This window comes from Ruditapes philippinarum, unplaced genomic scaffold, assembly GCF_026571515.1.
Source record: "Ruditapes philippinarum isolate M1 unplaced genomic scaffold, ASM2657151v2 ctg5053_1_1_1_1, whole genome shotgun sequence".
NCBI classification, from domain to species: domain Eukaryota; kingdom Metazoa; phylum Mollusca; class Bivalvia; order Venerida; family Veneridae; genus Ruditapes; species Ruditapes philippinarum.
In genome coordinates this window covers 66,354-82,444 of record NW_026855473.1, presented here as the reverse complement: position 1 = coordinate 82,444, position 16,091 = coordinate 66,354, and the positions used below count along the sequence as shown (strand labels likewise).

The following is a 16,091-nucleotide window of genomic DNA, read 5'->3' as shown; positions in this document are numbered from 1 at the left end:
GAAATCGACACGGAAGAAATAATTTTTATAAAAAAAATCAAGCATACTCTTTACAATCGCTTGTATCATTGGAAAAAATGCGTCTATGTGACACAGATCATATTTTTAGTCTGAAAGTCACATTTTTGCTGTAAATAAAAGGTGACAATAAAAATGTTACTATCGAGGTTTGCATTACATCCTCACAGGATCAAGATATATTCCAAGAAACGTGGTATTAATCCAATTATATGTCAATGGAGCAGCAATATTCATTCAACAGTCTCCATTCAATCTCAACATGCTCCACATAAACCAAAAGAAGACATTCATTCCATTAGAAACATAGGAATAATGGCACATATTGATGCAGGAAAAACTACAACAACTGAACGCATGCTGTATTACTCAGGTTTTTCTAAACATCTTGGTAAGTTATTGTTTTCCGAAATATATATCGCCTATGTCTCAAAAATCAGGGACCTAATGTAGGTGTCTTTTAAGTCTTATATTTTGATTACATGATGTACATGTCACAAAACCGAATGACTGCAACACAACCTTTATTGCAATTTGTAGTTTTGTGAATCCTCTATTTAAAATTAGAAAAAAAGAGTTTAGGTATTTGCATTAATATAGATCTATTTATTGGAACCAGGCTTATCTCAACCGTGTAACAGAGTTGCTAAGCTTGTTTCATTATATTATGTCCCTGGGTACATGTTTATATACATTATGTAAGTGAATAAGTTTTGGGAGATGATGCTAATTTAGTTTTCTGAAAAGCAGTAAAAAATGTATCACATTAGTTGTAAATATTTGTTATAGGTGATGTAGACAGAGGAGATACAGTGACTGATTATATGGATGAGGAAAGAGAGAGGGGTATCACTATCGTTTCTGCAGCAGTAACATTATTCTGGAATAAACATAAAATCAATCTGATTGATACACCAGGTAAGAAATTCATTGGTTAATTTGAAATAACGAAAGATGCAATGTGAGTGAAACTTGAATGTGTACTATCCTCTTACATCTTTCTGCAATTACAGTCCAACCCCGTTTATTCGAAGTGCCTGGGACTGAGTAGTTACTTCGAATAATCGATGGGTTCCAATAATCGAAATCAGAATATTTTGATAGACGAAAACTACTCCACTTTGACCAATCATAGCAAAACTACCGTTTACAACACACTTACTTCCTGTAATCAATTGAGGAAAATAAATATTAAAGAAAAGATGCGTAAAAATTATTGTATTGACATTGAAGACATAAATACTTGCATTTTATTCTACATGATGTATCGTTTCGCTTCGCTCAAAGCCTTGATAATGGCCGTGTTGTCACTACGGTATTTACAGCTCAAGTCTGGTATTTTCGATTGGGAAAAAGGCTCTCATGTAGCGTTACAATTAATGAAAAAAATGTGTTGGATGTTTTGACAAATTTACATCTATACGATATGTATGAAAATAATTGCCGTCATCTTCAAGCAATAACAGTAACAAAATCGGACACGGTGCATTGCTTTTCATTTTCGGTAATTAAAGTTGATTAAAGAACACACAAAGACTTATTATCATGACTGTCTAAATGCACGCATGACTGTTGATATTTTTCACATGTCGACCGGTCAGCGAGTGGATCGGCGCCAACTAGTCTGGCTTCTAATAATAATTAGACTGGCTTCGAATAATAGGTGTGAAATTCTTTCATAATTGTATAATCGGGACCGAAATTTTACTTCGAAAAATAGGAGGTATTCGGATAATGCATTTCGAATAATACGCTCGTATTTATATTGTATTATATAGAGATAAAAACGGGACCACGGATCTACTTCGAATAATGCCGGGTATTCGAATAAAGGGTTGTCGAATAACCGGGGTCGGACTGTAAATCTATTTGAGGTCTGTTCTGGTTATTCATATTGGTATTGGTATAACTACTATTTTACATGTCATATAAATTTAATTAACTCATTTACTGTCAACCTTTTTGATAGAAATTTGTGCCTTTCAATGGCAAATTGTAAATAAAATATATGAGTGTCTGCATATTGAATTTTATAAGACTATATCATTTTCCCCACAAGAATTTGACCTCGGGCATTTATCATTGTCTGTGCAAGTTAAAATAACTTTTAACTATTTTACAAGTTTTTATTATACATCTATTGATATTTTCAGCACATACAAGTTATGTTTTTCAAAGAGTTGTTTTTATATGTTTTAAGGTCATGTAGACTTTACTGTGGAAGTGGAACGATCATTGAGGGTACTTGATGGTGCAGTAGCTGTGTTGGATGCATCTGCAGGTATAATGTGTAGATAGTGTCAATGTCATAGGTATCATATAAAGTTGCAATTTTTCTTTACATTGTATATTTGGTATTCTTTAAACCAGTTATAATGTAAACTTAAGTCTTAAAATGCAACTTGGCCAGGTCATCCATTTTAATACATATCTACTTACTTATTATCAATATTAATTGAATGGGTAATAGGCATTTGTATTTTCATAGTATTTTTTATTTATAACTCAGTGTTTTAAGCAAACTTGTATCTTACAAGGTCTGATATACCTGTATAAATAAGTAGAAGAATGTCTATTTAAGTGCTCTATTAAATGATAATAGTTAGGAAAACTTTCAAGAAACTTATGAAACATTTTGTCTTTAAACCTTGATGCGTCAGGAATCATAAATTGAATTGTAAATTGTTTATGTTGTTTCTTTCAGGTGTTGAAGCACAAACTTTGACTGTATGGAGACAAGCAAATCGGTACAATATTCCTCGCATAATATTCCTAAATAAAATGGACAAACTTGGCGCTAATTTCAACATGTGTCTGAAATCTATCAAAGATCGTCTTCATGTAATCCCTATTCCTATAAATTTACCTATTGGAAAGGAAAAAACATTTACTGGTATAGTTGATTTAGTGACATTAGAACAGATTTTATGGAACCCTTCAATTTCACAGGATGGAAGCAAATTTACCAAGGATAGTATAGACCTGTCAGAAATTGACTCTTTTTCAGAAGCAATTTCAAATGCAAGAGCTACTCTGATTGGTCAATTAGCCGAGTATGATGACAAAATAGCTGGGCATGTTTTAAATGATGTAAAATATGAAGATATACCTACAAATGACATCCAGGCTGCTCTTAGAAATCTAACTTTATCATGTAAAGCAGTTTTAGTTCTATGTGGAAGTTCAAAAAGGAACATTGCAGTTCAGCCATTGATGGATGCTATAGTGAGTTACCTCCCTTGCCCGTCAGACATTCAATATCCTTTCCTGCAGTACTATAGTAATCATCTGTGTGCGCTAGCATTTAAGATTGTCCATGAAAAACATAGAGGTGCTTTAACATATGTTAGAATATATGGAGGTGCATTAAAGGCTGGTTCAAATCTGTACAATGTTAACCTTGGCAATACGGAGAAGATTGGGAATTTTGATTTATATCAGGTGAATGCAGATGAATATAAACAGATTAAAGAGTCAGGACCTGGAAATATTGTCTGTATTGCTGGACTTACAAAGGTAAATATAGCTAGAAAACATTACAAACGTAAATATAACTTGAATTTTTTTTTAGTTTTTACTATTAATCAGTGTTGCAATGCAGGAACAAAATTATCTCAGAATCTAGATAAAGCACATCAGTATATTTTGACATTGCAGGACCATGCATTGAGCAAAGACTACACTAATAAAATCTTTATTTATGAATTGCTGTTGCACAGTATATACATACATGTTAATACATAGAATTTATAGTGATATTTATTTAAGTTTGCTGCTCACTATTTGGATTAACATAGATAATTTTGTCAAATGGACATGCTTTGCTTTAAATTTTGAACTACCCAGTGTGAGGGATATTGAAAATTGGATACTAAAGTTAGTTGGACTACTAAGTAAAGAGTCAGTCAGATTTATAACTAAGATATGCAAACTTACTTGGTTTTTTTTGCTGGCTTTATAAACAGTTGACTTTGTCATTTTTCTAATAGATAAAGAAGATTTAAACTTCACCTATGTGTATTTAGGTATACATGTATGTTACAGTTTTGGAAGCATTTGCCCCTCACTGCAATGTTTTTGTTTTATTTTCTTGTGAGTAAGTTATCCATGGAGCTTAAGAAAGATTGGTAGTTTGATTTGGTGCCTTTTACCATACATGATACCAGTAAACCTTGTAAAAGGCAGTGTGACACAGAATCAATATTAAACAATCATTACTTACACAAAACATAACTGTACTATTGCATATAATTAGGTTAAAACTGGTGACACTTTGACCAGTAATGCTGCTGCAGCGAAAGAGGCAGCATCAATCTACAAGAAGACCATATCATCATCAGAAAAAAAACATAAAGAAAGTGACAATGACATAGAAATAGATGATGAGGAAGAGAGTGTTGATGGACCAGTTCTGGCAGGACTTGACGTCCCACAACCTGTATTCTTCTGTTCTATTGAGGCACCAAGTCTGTCCAAGCAGAATGACATGGAAAAGGCTTTAGAGAAACTGCAGAGGGAAGACCCAAGTCTCCAGGTAAGAATTTAGTCTTAAATCTTTATGTCTTCTCCTCAATATAGGTTGATAGTTGTCACAGCTCTGTATTGGGTGCATTATACTTACATGTAGGAATCCTAATTGGCTAGAAGGCAAAATAGGGTAACTGACAATAAAATTAACATATAAAACATAAACAGTTATGAACTTTAATGAAATAGCCACCTGCCTTGGGTGTAGTTATTCTTTGTCCCCGATATGTTGGCTACAGTACTCGAAACCCAGAGAATGTTTACAGTACTAGATTGATAAATGGATACTGGTCAGTGACCAGTAGTGGCTTAATTACCAGTGTTAAATTGTAAAATCATTAAAGTCATTGAGCTTATACTAAAATAAATGTACAGTGAAAGTATTATAGGTATTTAGAACTAATTAATTTTTTGTTTTTATAACAGGTGACTGTAGATAAAGATACAAGTCAGATGATATTGGCTGGGATGGGGGAGCTGCATTTAGAGGTTATAAAACATAGGCTGGAGAAGGAATATGGAGTTGATGCTTACCTGGGTCCTTTACAGGTAATTTAATCTTTTTTATGTGTCAGAGATGATTTTAGTTATCTCTTTTTGAAAACAATGAAGGCAATCCTCCAACTGTTTAATTGTTGCTATATTTCTTCATGTTGTTTAATGGCCATAAAATCCAACTTGCTCACTTCTTTACCAAGACAACAGGAAATAGATATATGGCCAAAAAAAAATTATAATAAAAGAAATGTACAGTCTGATAGAATAAATGGTATGCCTATGTCACCAATATCAACCAGTCTTTAAGTCTTTTGGCTTCTTTATTTTAGTCTTTTTACTTTGAAATCCCAATTAAACCATGCAAAATAGTTTCCATTTCAAAGCAGGACAAAACCATATCAAAATAAATAGAGAGGTTCAGTTTGGTTTTAGACATTTTTGGTTAATTAAAAACCACCTACTTACCTATTCTTTCTTTGTTCTACAGTTTATGGAGATCTTATTCATTAAAATGAAATCATCTTTTAAAAAAGCAACAATGTTAAGTTACTTACATGTACTTATACTATCATAATCAATGCAGTGTTTGAATTGTAAAGGTGAACAACTTCAAATTTCTTGTCACTCACTAGGATTTGTTCAGTTCCCACCAGGGACTTTGAATTCTTACCTATAAGGATGCTATCTAGAGCTAGTTTAGGAAAGTTGGTGGTTCTATTCTTGTGCCTTTTTGTCCCTGAAATAATGCATGATGGGACATATTCCTCCACTGGTAAAGCTGGAGACTATTGTCACATGACCTTATCATGATTGTGTGACTCAACTGAGAGAACACTTACAAGTGTATTGAGATTTTGTGCAATTCATACAATATATACTGTATAAGTTTCTCATTACCCAACTGTTTCGTTTTGAAAATTCAAATTTGAATTTGCATTGTATTATCTTTGATTAAATATGAAAAAATACAAAATGGTCGCAATAGGAGACTGAAAACTATATTATATAGGCAATACTGTATAAATGGAATTTACTTGACCTTACATTTGTATTCCATTACAGATTGCTTACAGGGAAATGATTGGTACAGCAGTGGAGCATACATCATGTCTGGAAAACACCATCGGCAAGAATAGTTACTCTGTTACAATGACAGTAAAATTGTTGCCTAACAAAGAATTCCCAGAATTTAAACATGTGAAATATGAAGGAGAAGATATTCCAGCATTAAAATTCAGGATGCAGAATGCTATTGACAATGGAGTGAAGTCAGCACTTAGTTATGGTAAAGTATTCTTTGTTAAAGGGAAGCTACTTGTATAAGTGGAAAAAAATGCACTTACACAGTTACATGTATTAATACATCTTTCATATGCTTAAGGACAGTTTTTAGACGTATAAGCGGAATCAAAACTGTTAAATAGAATTTCTTGAAACATGGCATGTTGTTAGAATATAATATTAAAAACATTTTAAACAAGAAAAATCTTTTTGCAAATTTGAAGCATGAGAAAGGGGTAAAAGAGGTATAAGAATGTCTTTGTCAAAGATTGTAATTTCCATAACAATAAATTGCAGCTTTTATGTTTATTTTTGTATTATAATTTCAGGACCACTATATAACTCTAAAGTGATGAATGTGGAAGTTAAAATAACTGGCCTGAATATTGGTGCCAGGACATCACTTCCATTCCTTCAGGCAGCTGCTAGTCAGTGTATCAGTGAGGCATTGAGGAAGGCAGACGGCTATCTACTGGAACCCATTATGGCACTTAATGTAAGATGTTTCAACAACAACAAAATGATACAACAATAAATCAACTAAATATGAAAAAGCTTTTATGAAAATAGAATTCAACAACACCAACATGATACAACAATAAATCAATTAAATATTCAACATCTTTTATGACAATAAAACTTTTATCATCTCAGCATTGTTAAAAAAAATTCTGGACACTTTTAATAATAATTGGTATACTAAAGTACTTTCTAAGATCTGAAAATTGAGTTAAGTTTACATCAGTGCATATGAATTTATGAGAGAAAATTATGTAAAACTTTTTGTTAATCTCAATGTTATTGAATCTTCAAATTATTTTTACTACTTAGCCAGTTTTTATTCTATGTCAAAGATTTTGGGGGTCATATTTGACCCTTTTCTTTAAAATGAGAGAGACATTTACAAATAAAAAGGGTCATGAAAATATATTTTCAAATCAAACAATAACTTCACTTAAACTTAATATATAGGCAAAAAATGTACAAGGTATATATTTATTTATTTCTATAATATGTGTAACACTATATTGTCATAAAGTTTCCTCTTTTTGACTTTTTTCCACTTGCACAATGCTTTATGAAAGTCAAAGTCCATGTGCATGTCATTTTATTACCTCTATACTGCAACCAGAAATTGCTTTCAAGCCACTCGGTACTAAAATCTTGCTTCAAAACATAATTATTTTGTTGGGATTTCTCATTTGTTTGAGCATTCATCGATTGATTCGGTTGGGTAACCTCATTTTGTATGGGGGCAGAGTTGTTTCCAGTGTACTCTGTTGCCCTGTCAACGTTATCATTGTCTTTATGGAAGAATGAAATAAATCTTCGCAGCTTTTTCTTCGAAGCAGACATTGAGAATTTACCCGGATAATGACGTCGCAATCTGAAGCTTCTAAGCGCTTTTATCATGTTATAATTACTAAAGCGTCTAAGATAAATCATGTGACCGATAAGGTGATAAAATTCATGCTATTTATAAAAAAAATATATACTATGACGCTCGCATAAATATGCGTCACGGAAAACGCACAGCTATAATATTACCTTGTCAAATGCAAAATTATTGCATCAAAAGCGCAGAAAACGCTCTCTAGAGAAAACACTGACTGAGCATAATAAAGATTCATATTTAAGGAAGCTTATTTGATTTTCAGGGTGGAAAAAAAAGACGATTTTGTGACTGGATAATGACTTTTCATTTCATTATCAAGAAATTTAACCTAACATTTAATAGTCTTGATTTTTTTTTTCAGGTACACACGGACGATAACCATTTACATGCTGTTCAGTCAGACATAATTAAACGTAGAGGAGAAATTAAACAATTATTGTCACAGAATGAAGAGAGAATATTGGTTACACTTACACCTCTTGCTGAATTGGTGGGTTACTCCACCACTTTACGGACAATGACGTCGGGGTCGGCCACGTTTAACATGGAGTTGGATCATTACCTTCAGCTGTCTTTAGTCGAACAAAACAAAGTTATAAATACTGTGTCCTATTAAATACAGAGATTACAGATTAGAGATTACAAAGATTAGTGTGTGATTGTATAAGAATAGATGTTTTCTTGTGATATAATTGTATGATTCAAAATTAATCATTATTGTCATATCTTAAGAAAAGTACAAATGTTGAATACTGTAAATTCACTTGATTTCATTGGTAAGAAATTCCGTGGTTTTGTCACAAAGAACATGTTCCTGGATTCTTAACTTCCTAGACTGTATATTTTTCCAAAAGGTTAAATGTAAATAATATTATGCAAAATATAATTTTACTGCAGACGAAATGAAATTTCATTGGATCTTAGATTCGTAGATTGACCTATCGACAAGAAAACCATGAAAAAAAGTGCTCACTAAAAATAATGATTTTACATTATACATGGAAGGATGGAAGATATGTTAACCCTATATCATGTTGCAGTGCATTTGTTTTTGCATAGCATTTGAGTAAAAAAAAATATGCTGTAAAGATAATGTTAATTTTATAAATTGTATAGCCAAAATAAAACAAAATATAGAATTACAATCTGTATGGTTGCTTTGGCATTGAGACCTGGATTTTTACCTAAGACTAACACTTGCCTGAAGTGATGATAATCTTTTAAAGATTGTATTTAAAATGAATTGTTTGGTAACTTTATTTGAAGCATATTTATTTAGTCTTAAAGCAGCACTCCTCCAGATTCATGTTATTTTCATTAAGATTTTGGAAATGTATTTAAAAGTAAAATAATGTGAGGTGAACAAATAAAGTAATTTACATATTGCAATCTGCATTTACAATCCACAACAATTACCAAAAAGTGGTCAATATGCAAAAACAGCCCTTACTGAGTTAGTAATGCAGTAGAAATATGGTGATAAATTACTGCAAAATCAGTGTTAAACTGCACATGGCATGTAAAATTTAACTTGGATCTTGATGTTTTTACCTTTCTTAAAAGTTTAGTGCATTTTTCTTAATATTGATTTTCTTGAAATAGTTTGGCTCATCAGAAGGTGTGCAGCTTTAATTTCGACACAAGTTCATGCACATTCAAGTCTGCTTCCTGGAACTAACCAGCACTCACTGTGGTTTATAGATGGGAACATAATCATGACACGAGTGACAGACCTTTAAGGTCAAAATTTTTAATTTTGCTTGATTTTTTAGCTCGACTTTTTTTTTTTTGAAAAAAAAAGTTGAGGTATTGTTATAGTCAGGTCGGCGTTGCCGTTGCCGTCCGCAAACTTGTACCTGGATCATAACTTTTTTATTTCTTGGTGTATTGTCTTCATACTTGGCCACAACAACCCTTGGGACAAGACCTTTCAGTAGATCACACTAACCTTGACCTTCATCCATAAATGACCTTGACCTTCAAGGTTAAAAGTCCAATTTTTGCTTGTTCATGCTGTTATTGGCTGTAACTTTGTTATTTTTGAATGGATTGTCTTCAAACTTGAACATAATAATCTTCAAGGATATCCCTTAAAAATAACCCGCCAGACCTTGACCTTCACTCATAAATGACCTTGACTTTGAAGGTCAAATTATTGAAATTTTCATTTTTTTGGCTATTATTGGCTGTAACTTTGTTATTTTTAAATGGATTGTCTTCAAACTTGAACATAATTATCTTCAGGGATATTCCTTAAAAAATAACTAGACAGACCTTGACCTTCACTCATAAATGACCTTGACTTTGAAGGTCAAATTATTGAAATTTTCATTTTTTTGGCTATTATTGGCTGTAACTTTGTTTTTTTTGAATGGATTGTCTTGAAACTTGAACATAATAATCTTCAAAGATAACTGTTAAAAATATACCGAAAGACCTTGACCTTCACTCATTCATGACATTGTCTTTGAAGGTCAAATTATTTAAATTTTCATTGTTTTGGCGGTAACTGACTGTAACTTTGCTATTATTGAAGGGATCAACTTCATATTATAACAGAACATTCTTAAGGGCCAGACCTCGTTGTTTATCAAACCCAAATTTGCTTGGCTCTTTAATGACCTTGACCTTGAAGGTTAAATTACTGAATTTTCTCAGATTTGTGCATTAAATGACCATAATTATATATTTATTTATGTGTGTGTGTGTGTATATATATATATTTACAACAACAACAACAACAAGAATTGCATCATTGTTTCTATTTATAGAATTGCGTCATTGTTTCTATTTCTAGAAATTGCGTCATTGTTGCTATATTTAGAAATTGCGTCATTGTTTCTATTTTTAGAAATTGCGTCATTGTTTCTATTTTTAGAAATTGCGTCATTGTTGCTATTTTTAGAAATTGCGTCATTGTTGCTATTTTTAGAAATTGCGTCATAGTTGCTATTTTTAGAAATTGCGTCATTGTTTCTATTTTTAGAAATTGCGTCATTGTTGCTATTTATAGAAATTGCGTCATTGTTGCTATTTTTAGAAATTGCGTCATTGTTTCTATTTTTAGAAATTGCGTCATTGTTTCTATTTTTAGAAATTGCGTCATGTTGCTATTTTTAGAAATTGCGTAATGTTGCTATTTTTAGAAATTGCGTAATGTTTCTATTCATATATATATACAAAATATATAAACAAAACTAATGTGACAAGACAGACCAACTAAATTTATAAAAAGGAAACGTTAAGATATGTTCAAACCTTTCTATGTTTGCGTTTAGAAAAAGTAAAAAGTCGAGCGTTGCCCCCGCCCGGCGGTGGCTCTTGTTGCTATAAATGGCAGTAACTTTGTTGTGTATGTTAACCCATTACTTCATGAGCATTTGGTGAAAAATGGCTGTTTTCATTGAAAAGTCTCCTGTTACAAGTTCAAATTGCCATAAAACTATAAAAACTGCTTCAATACTAATCAAACTTGGCACAAATGTTGACTGGATCATTGCCTTTGTAACAACATGCCCAGGCTTAAATTTCCTGTTACCATGGCAACGAGGGGACATCTCAAAATTGCCAAAAATCACTATTTTGCGTTGATTTTTTTCCATCAAAATTGATTTCAAAGTGCTGCAACTTCTCAATAAATAGAGATAGAGTCAAATGCTTTTCAGCGTTCGTTACCATTCTGGGGTCATTTTTTGCCTCTCACAAGTCCAAAATTTTCTTGGCGATGAGGGGGACTACTGCCCCCCTTCAAACGCCCCAAACAAAAGGGGGCATATCCCCCTTCTGGCAACCCACTGATGTATCTTTTGGTTGGGGGGCTGCACCGAAAAAGTGGTCTTTTTTTAAACAACATTTCTCAAACAAAAACAAGTGTTGGGGGCCTAAATAAGGCATTTTTTCACCATTTGAGACAAAAAAGGGGGGGGGGGGTGAAAAAGGCGTTAAAAGGTGTGTATATTAGGTAATGGGTTAAGTAATTCAAATCTGACCTTGACCTATAAATGACCTTGAAATTCATTATTACTTGTGAGGATATTTTGCTATATAAGTCCAGTGTGTAAACACATCTACTTCCTGTGCTCGCAAGAAGTGATATATGCTGACTCGATGAATTATGCTTTTGACTGAATCTTACAGGCTTGCAATTATTCATTGGAAAGAAGCAGGTGCTTCTTCTGAAAACTAATTAAGAAACTAACACTTTATATTGTTTTCTTAAGAAAATAAAATATTTCACAAGTCTCTATAATAATTTATGACTTTGATATTTGCATTTATAAAAAGTGTATGTCAGTCCTGTGATCAGCGAAAATGGGGGTAATCCTCTGAAGACATTTTGAAAAAAAATGGTCGGCTACCCATATATAACAAGATCATTTTTATGTGTCAGGCATTACATTCTTCTAAAAGAGCACCAAAACTCAATTTTAAGGTAATAATAGGGACCATTTCTGATAATGTAAGTCTATGAGAAATCAATATGAGAGTCTGACCAATATGCTTTGATTCCCGGTATTTGGAACGGCAACAGAACGATACAGAATTAAGTCAAGGCAGTTTGTAAAGAGTAGCGCCCCTTCTCCCGCTAAATGTCAACAGGTGGCAATTGCTTCTGCATCTAATTATCGATTTCACAGCACGCGATTGGGATTAGATAATCGGGACATTTTTTGTTAAAGTACTCGTAATAGCCTATTTATTTATGTTTTGACATGGAAAAAGAAGACGGACATTCGACAACTTATCGCGCAAACGCATCCAACGCCGCTCCTAAAGGTCCAACTTTCTCTGCAGACAAAAACAAAACGAAAATGGCTGCCAAAACGAACAAGAAGTGGGTTCGTTTAGCTACAGTTCTTGCTTACGTACTTGCCGTTTCTCTTGCCGCAATAGTTCTGGCTATATATTACAGTTTGATCTGGGATCCGAAGTTAAAAACGACGACTATTGCACCAACTACTACACCGGTGAGCGATGATGCATTTGATGTTGGAACAAAGAGCATGTTGAATGAAACAGCATCACATATTTCCTCTACATTTACACCTGCAGGTAACGTCAAAATTTGTTCATAGAAGTTTATATAGTTATTGATGTGCTTTGTTACTTTACTGTAATAATTTAATACAGTGTATATAAATAATTTTGTTATGTGTTTATCGGTCCTGTGTTTATAGCCAGAACTATTTGCATTTATTTGGGTGTGGTTAACATTTTTAAACTAACTAAGTGAGGATTAATCAATTGTTAATTGTTTTTATTATGAGAACTTTGCCGAAAAGATATATAGACAATGGCATTAATATTTTAATTGATTTTGGTAGCAGAAATTAGTTCATTGAATTTTGGTAGCAAAAATACAGAAATTGATTTTTACTTTTATAACTTGCATGATTTATTTTAATTTAGATGAATATTAGCGTAGAGAAAATATGTAGAATAGTTTAAAATTAAACGTTATTATGCAATATTGATGTTGAGAAGAAAAGGGTTTAAACATTATAGTAATTTGAGAGAATGCTTCATTACATTGTAAGCATCAGTATCAGTTTTTGATAAAAGAGAAATTACAGTTTATTATACGCCCGTTTGAAAAACGGGACGTATTATGGGAACGCCCCGGGCGGGCGGGCGGCGTCCAATTTTGTCCGGAGCATATCTCCTACATGTATGGAGGGATTTTAATGAAACTTCATATAAATGTTCACCACTATGAGGAGCAGTGTCGCGCACATGAACCAGGTCTCTAGGTCAAAGGTCAAGGTCACACTTAGAGCTCATTGAAAAATGCTTGTCCAGAGCAAAACTTCCACATGTATAGAGGGATTTCAATATTACTTGGCACAAATGTTCACCATTGTGAGGCGGAGTGTCGCGTGCAAGATTCAGGTCCTTGCGGCCAAGGTCAAGGTCACACATAGAGGTCAAAGTTCAGATAAAAATATGAAGATGTGTATATGGACCATTTAGTCATCATTTATTGAGGGATTGTAACACAAATGGTCATTATCAAGACTATGGCTGTGATACATATAATTTAGGTCAATATATACAAGGTCAAGGTCACTAAAGATGATGAAATATCCAGATTTTGTAAATAGAATTTAATCAAAGGGCGACAACAAAGTTCTTACTTTGTTCATAAATAACTTACACAATTACTCCCCTTGATTTACTTTCACTTTCAATTCTAAAAATAGAATTTAATCAAAGGGCATGAAATAATCCTCTTTCTTGGACTTGAGTATGTTCTAAAGAATGTAACATTTATTTGCACATGTTTCATTCATTGGTCAAGATTCTTAACTGTGATAACTATGGTGTTCTGTAGACTTGGTATTTGTTCATAAAGATCATACAGTAATTACCTTATCAAATGTAAATACTTTCTCATAGAAATTTAATTATATTTTAATTTTCAAGTAAATATCAGTTCAGCTCATTCAAAGATTAAGAATTGTAATGAAATGTATTTCCCTAGAATAAAATCTTAAATCAGAATTTTTTAGTTATTAAATTACAATTACATGTACTTTTTATACGCCCGTTTAAAAAAAGATAAAAATATGAAGATGTGTATAGGGACGATTTAATCATCATTTATTGAGGGATTGTAACACAAATGGTCATTATAATGACTACGGCTGTGACACATGTACTTTAGGTCAATATATGCAAGGTCAAGGTCACTAAAGATGGTGAAATATCCAGATTTTGTCTGGAGCATATCTCCTACATGTATGGAAGAATTTTTATAATACTTTATGGAAATGTTCACCACCATGATATGTATTGCTCCATGCATGATCCAGGTCTCCAGGTCAAAGGTCAAGGTCACACTTAAAGCTCATTGAAAAACGCTTGTCCGGAGCAAAACTTCTACATTCATAGGGGGTTTTCAATATAACTTGGCACAGATGTTCACCATTGTGAGGCTGAGTGTCGCATGCAAAATTCAGATCCCTGCGACCAAAGTCAAGGTTACACATAGAGGTCAAAGTTCAGATAAAAATTTGAAGATGGTTATAGGGACCATTTAGTCATCATTTATTGATGGATTGTAGCACAAATGGTCACTTATCCATAATGCCCCCATCTCCATCTAAAGCTTTTTCGTAAACGGGCGTATTTTGTGACTATGGCACCCTTGTTTACTTAATGATAAACAAAAATGATTCATTGACTCACATATCATCCTCTTGTTAATATACATTGCATTCTTTGTTTTATTTCAGGCTCGGGTTAAAAGTGATTCTCTGTATGTGATGCAGCCTTTACTTCTTTCTTAATGGATACTTAACATGGTGTAATAGTACATACATATTACATCATCTTGGTTCAGTCATCCAGGCAGATCTTTGATCCTAATATATATCATGTTACTATGGTGATAGAACTGGTGAAACATATCAAGTTAAGAAACTTTCTCAAGATGTATTGAGATATTACAATTATTGTGTTTTCTTGCCGGAAAAAGTTTTAAGTAATGTAACTAATTGTTAACAGATGCAACACTAAATTTTCTTTAATAGATAGTATCAATACTGACTGTGCTACATGGCAATTATGCAAAGTTGTGTTTGCTAGCAAACACTGAATTGATGGATGTAGCTTTTTAATTTCTTTGAAATATTCAAAAGAGTGCTTTTGTTTTATATACTATACAGCAATGTGGAAATATGTTCAATCAAAAGACTAATTAACAGAATTGATTTATATAAATATGGTAGTTTTATTTTTGATAGAATATATCAAAAACTGTTGGTGATAACTTTTGTTTTGAGTCTTACAATAATATATTTGTATTTCAATACAGATAATTTTGACAACTTCTTTTCGTCATGAAATAGATTAAGCTTTGAATTAAGAGATAATTTAACATTTTTTACGATATATCATAAACTATATAATATGTACCAATCTGCAAAATTTTAAAGATATATATATATCAAGTTGTTGAACTTCGTGAAATGTTATTGATATGTTGTTTTTGCTGTTTTTACACAATAGACTGTGTTCAATTTTATCTTAATTGTTAAAAGTACCTGTTATATAATTACATAATTGTTCTTGCAGTCTTAAAGCTGCATGCCTCCAGATGAGCCAAAAAATCATTAATTGCATATTTTTATATTTATTTGGTAATTTACTTAGATTAAAAGTGTATTTACAATGTGTAAAATACTTTCTATGTTCACTCGAAAACATGTTTACTTTTTAAAACATCTTCAAAATTTATATCAAATTACATGAGGCATGCATGTGGAGGCATGCTGCTTTAAGTATTAAGTATAGGAGAATCCAGATTGATAAAGATAAAGTATAGGAGAATCAAAGTTGTTATTTAGAAACTAGTGATATAAATGACCAT

At 32.4% G+C, this 16,091-nt stretch overlaps 1 protein-coding gene across 1 annotated transcript; it reads left to right on the top strand.

The window, feature by feature from the left end:
• Window positions 1-70: 70 nt before the first annotated feature.
• LOC132743448 (ribosome-releasing factor 2, mitochondrial-like) lies at window positions 71-8,865 on the top strand. Its single transcript, XM_060731971.1, has 9 exons — window positions 71-409; window positions 808-936; window positions 2,219-2,299; window positions 2,723-3,534; window positions 4,274-4,552; window positions 4,972-5,094; window positions 6,106-6,328; window positions 6,654-6,820; window positions 8,082-8,865. Exons 1-9 carry the CDS (start codon window positions 154-156, stop codon window positions 8,334-8,336), a joined length of 2,325 nt encoding a protein of 774 aa, XP_060587954.1. The 5' UTR covers window positions 71-153; the 3' UTR covers window positions 8,337-8,865.
• The last annotated feature ends 7,226 nt before the right edge of the window (window positions 8,866-16,091 follow it).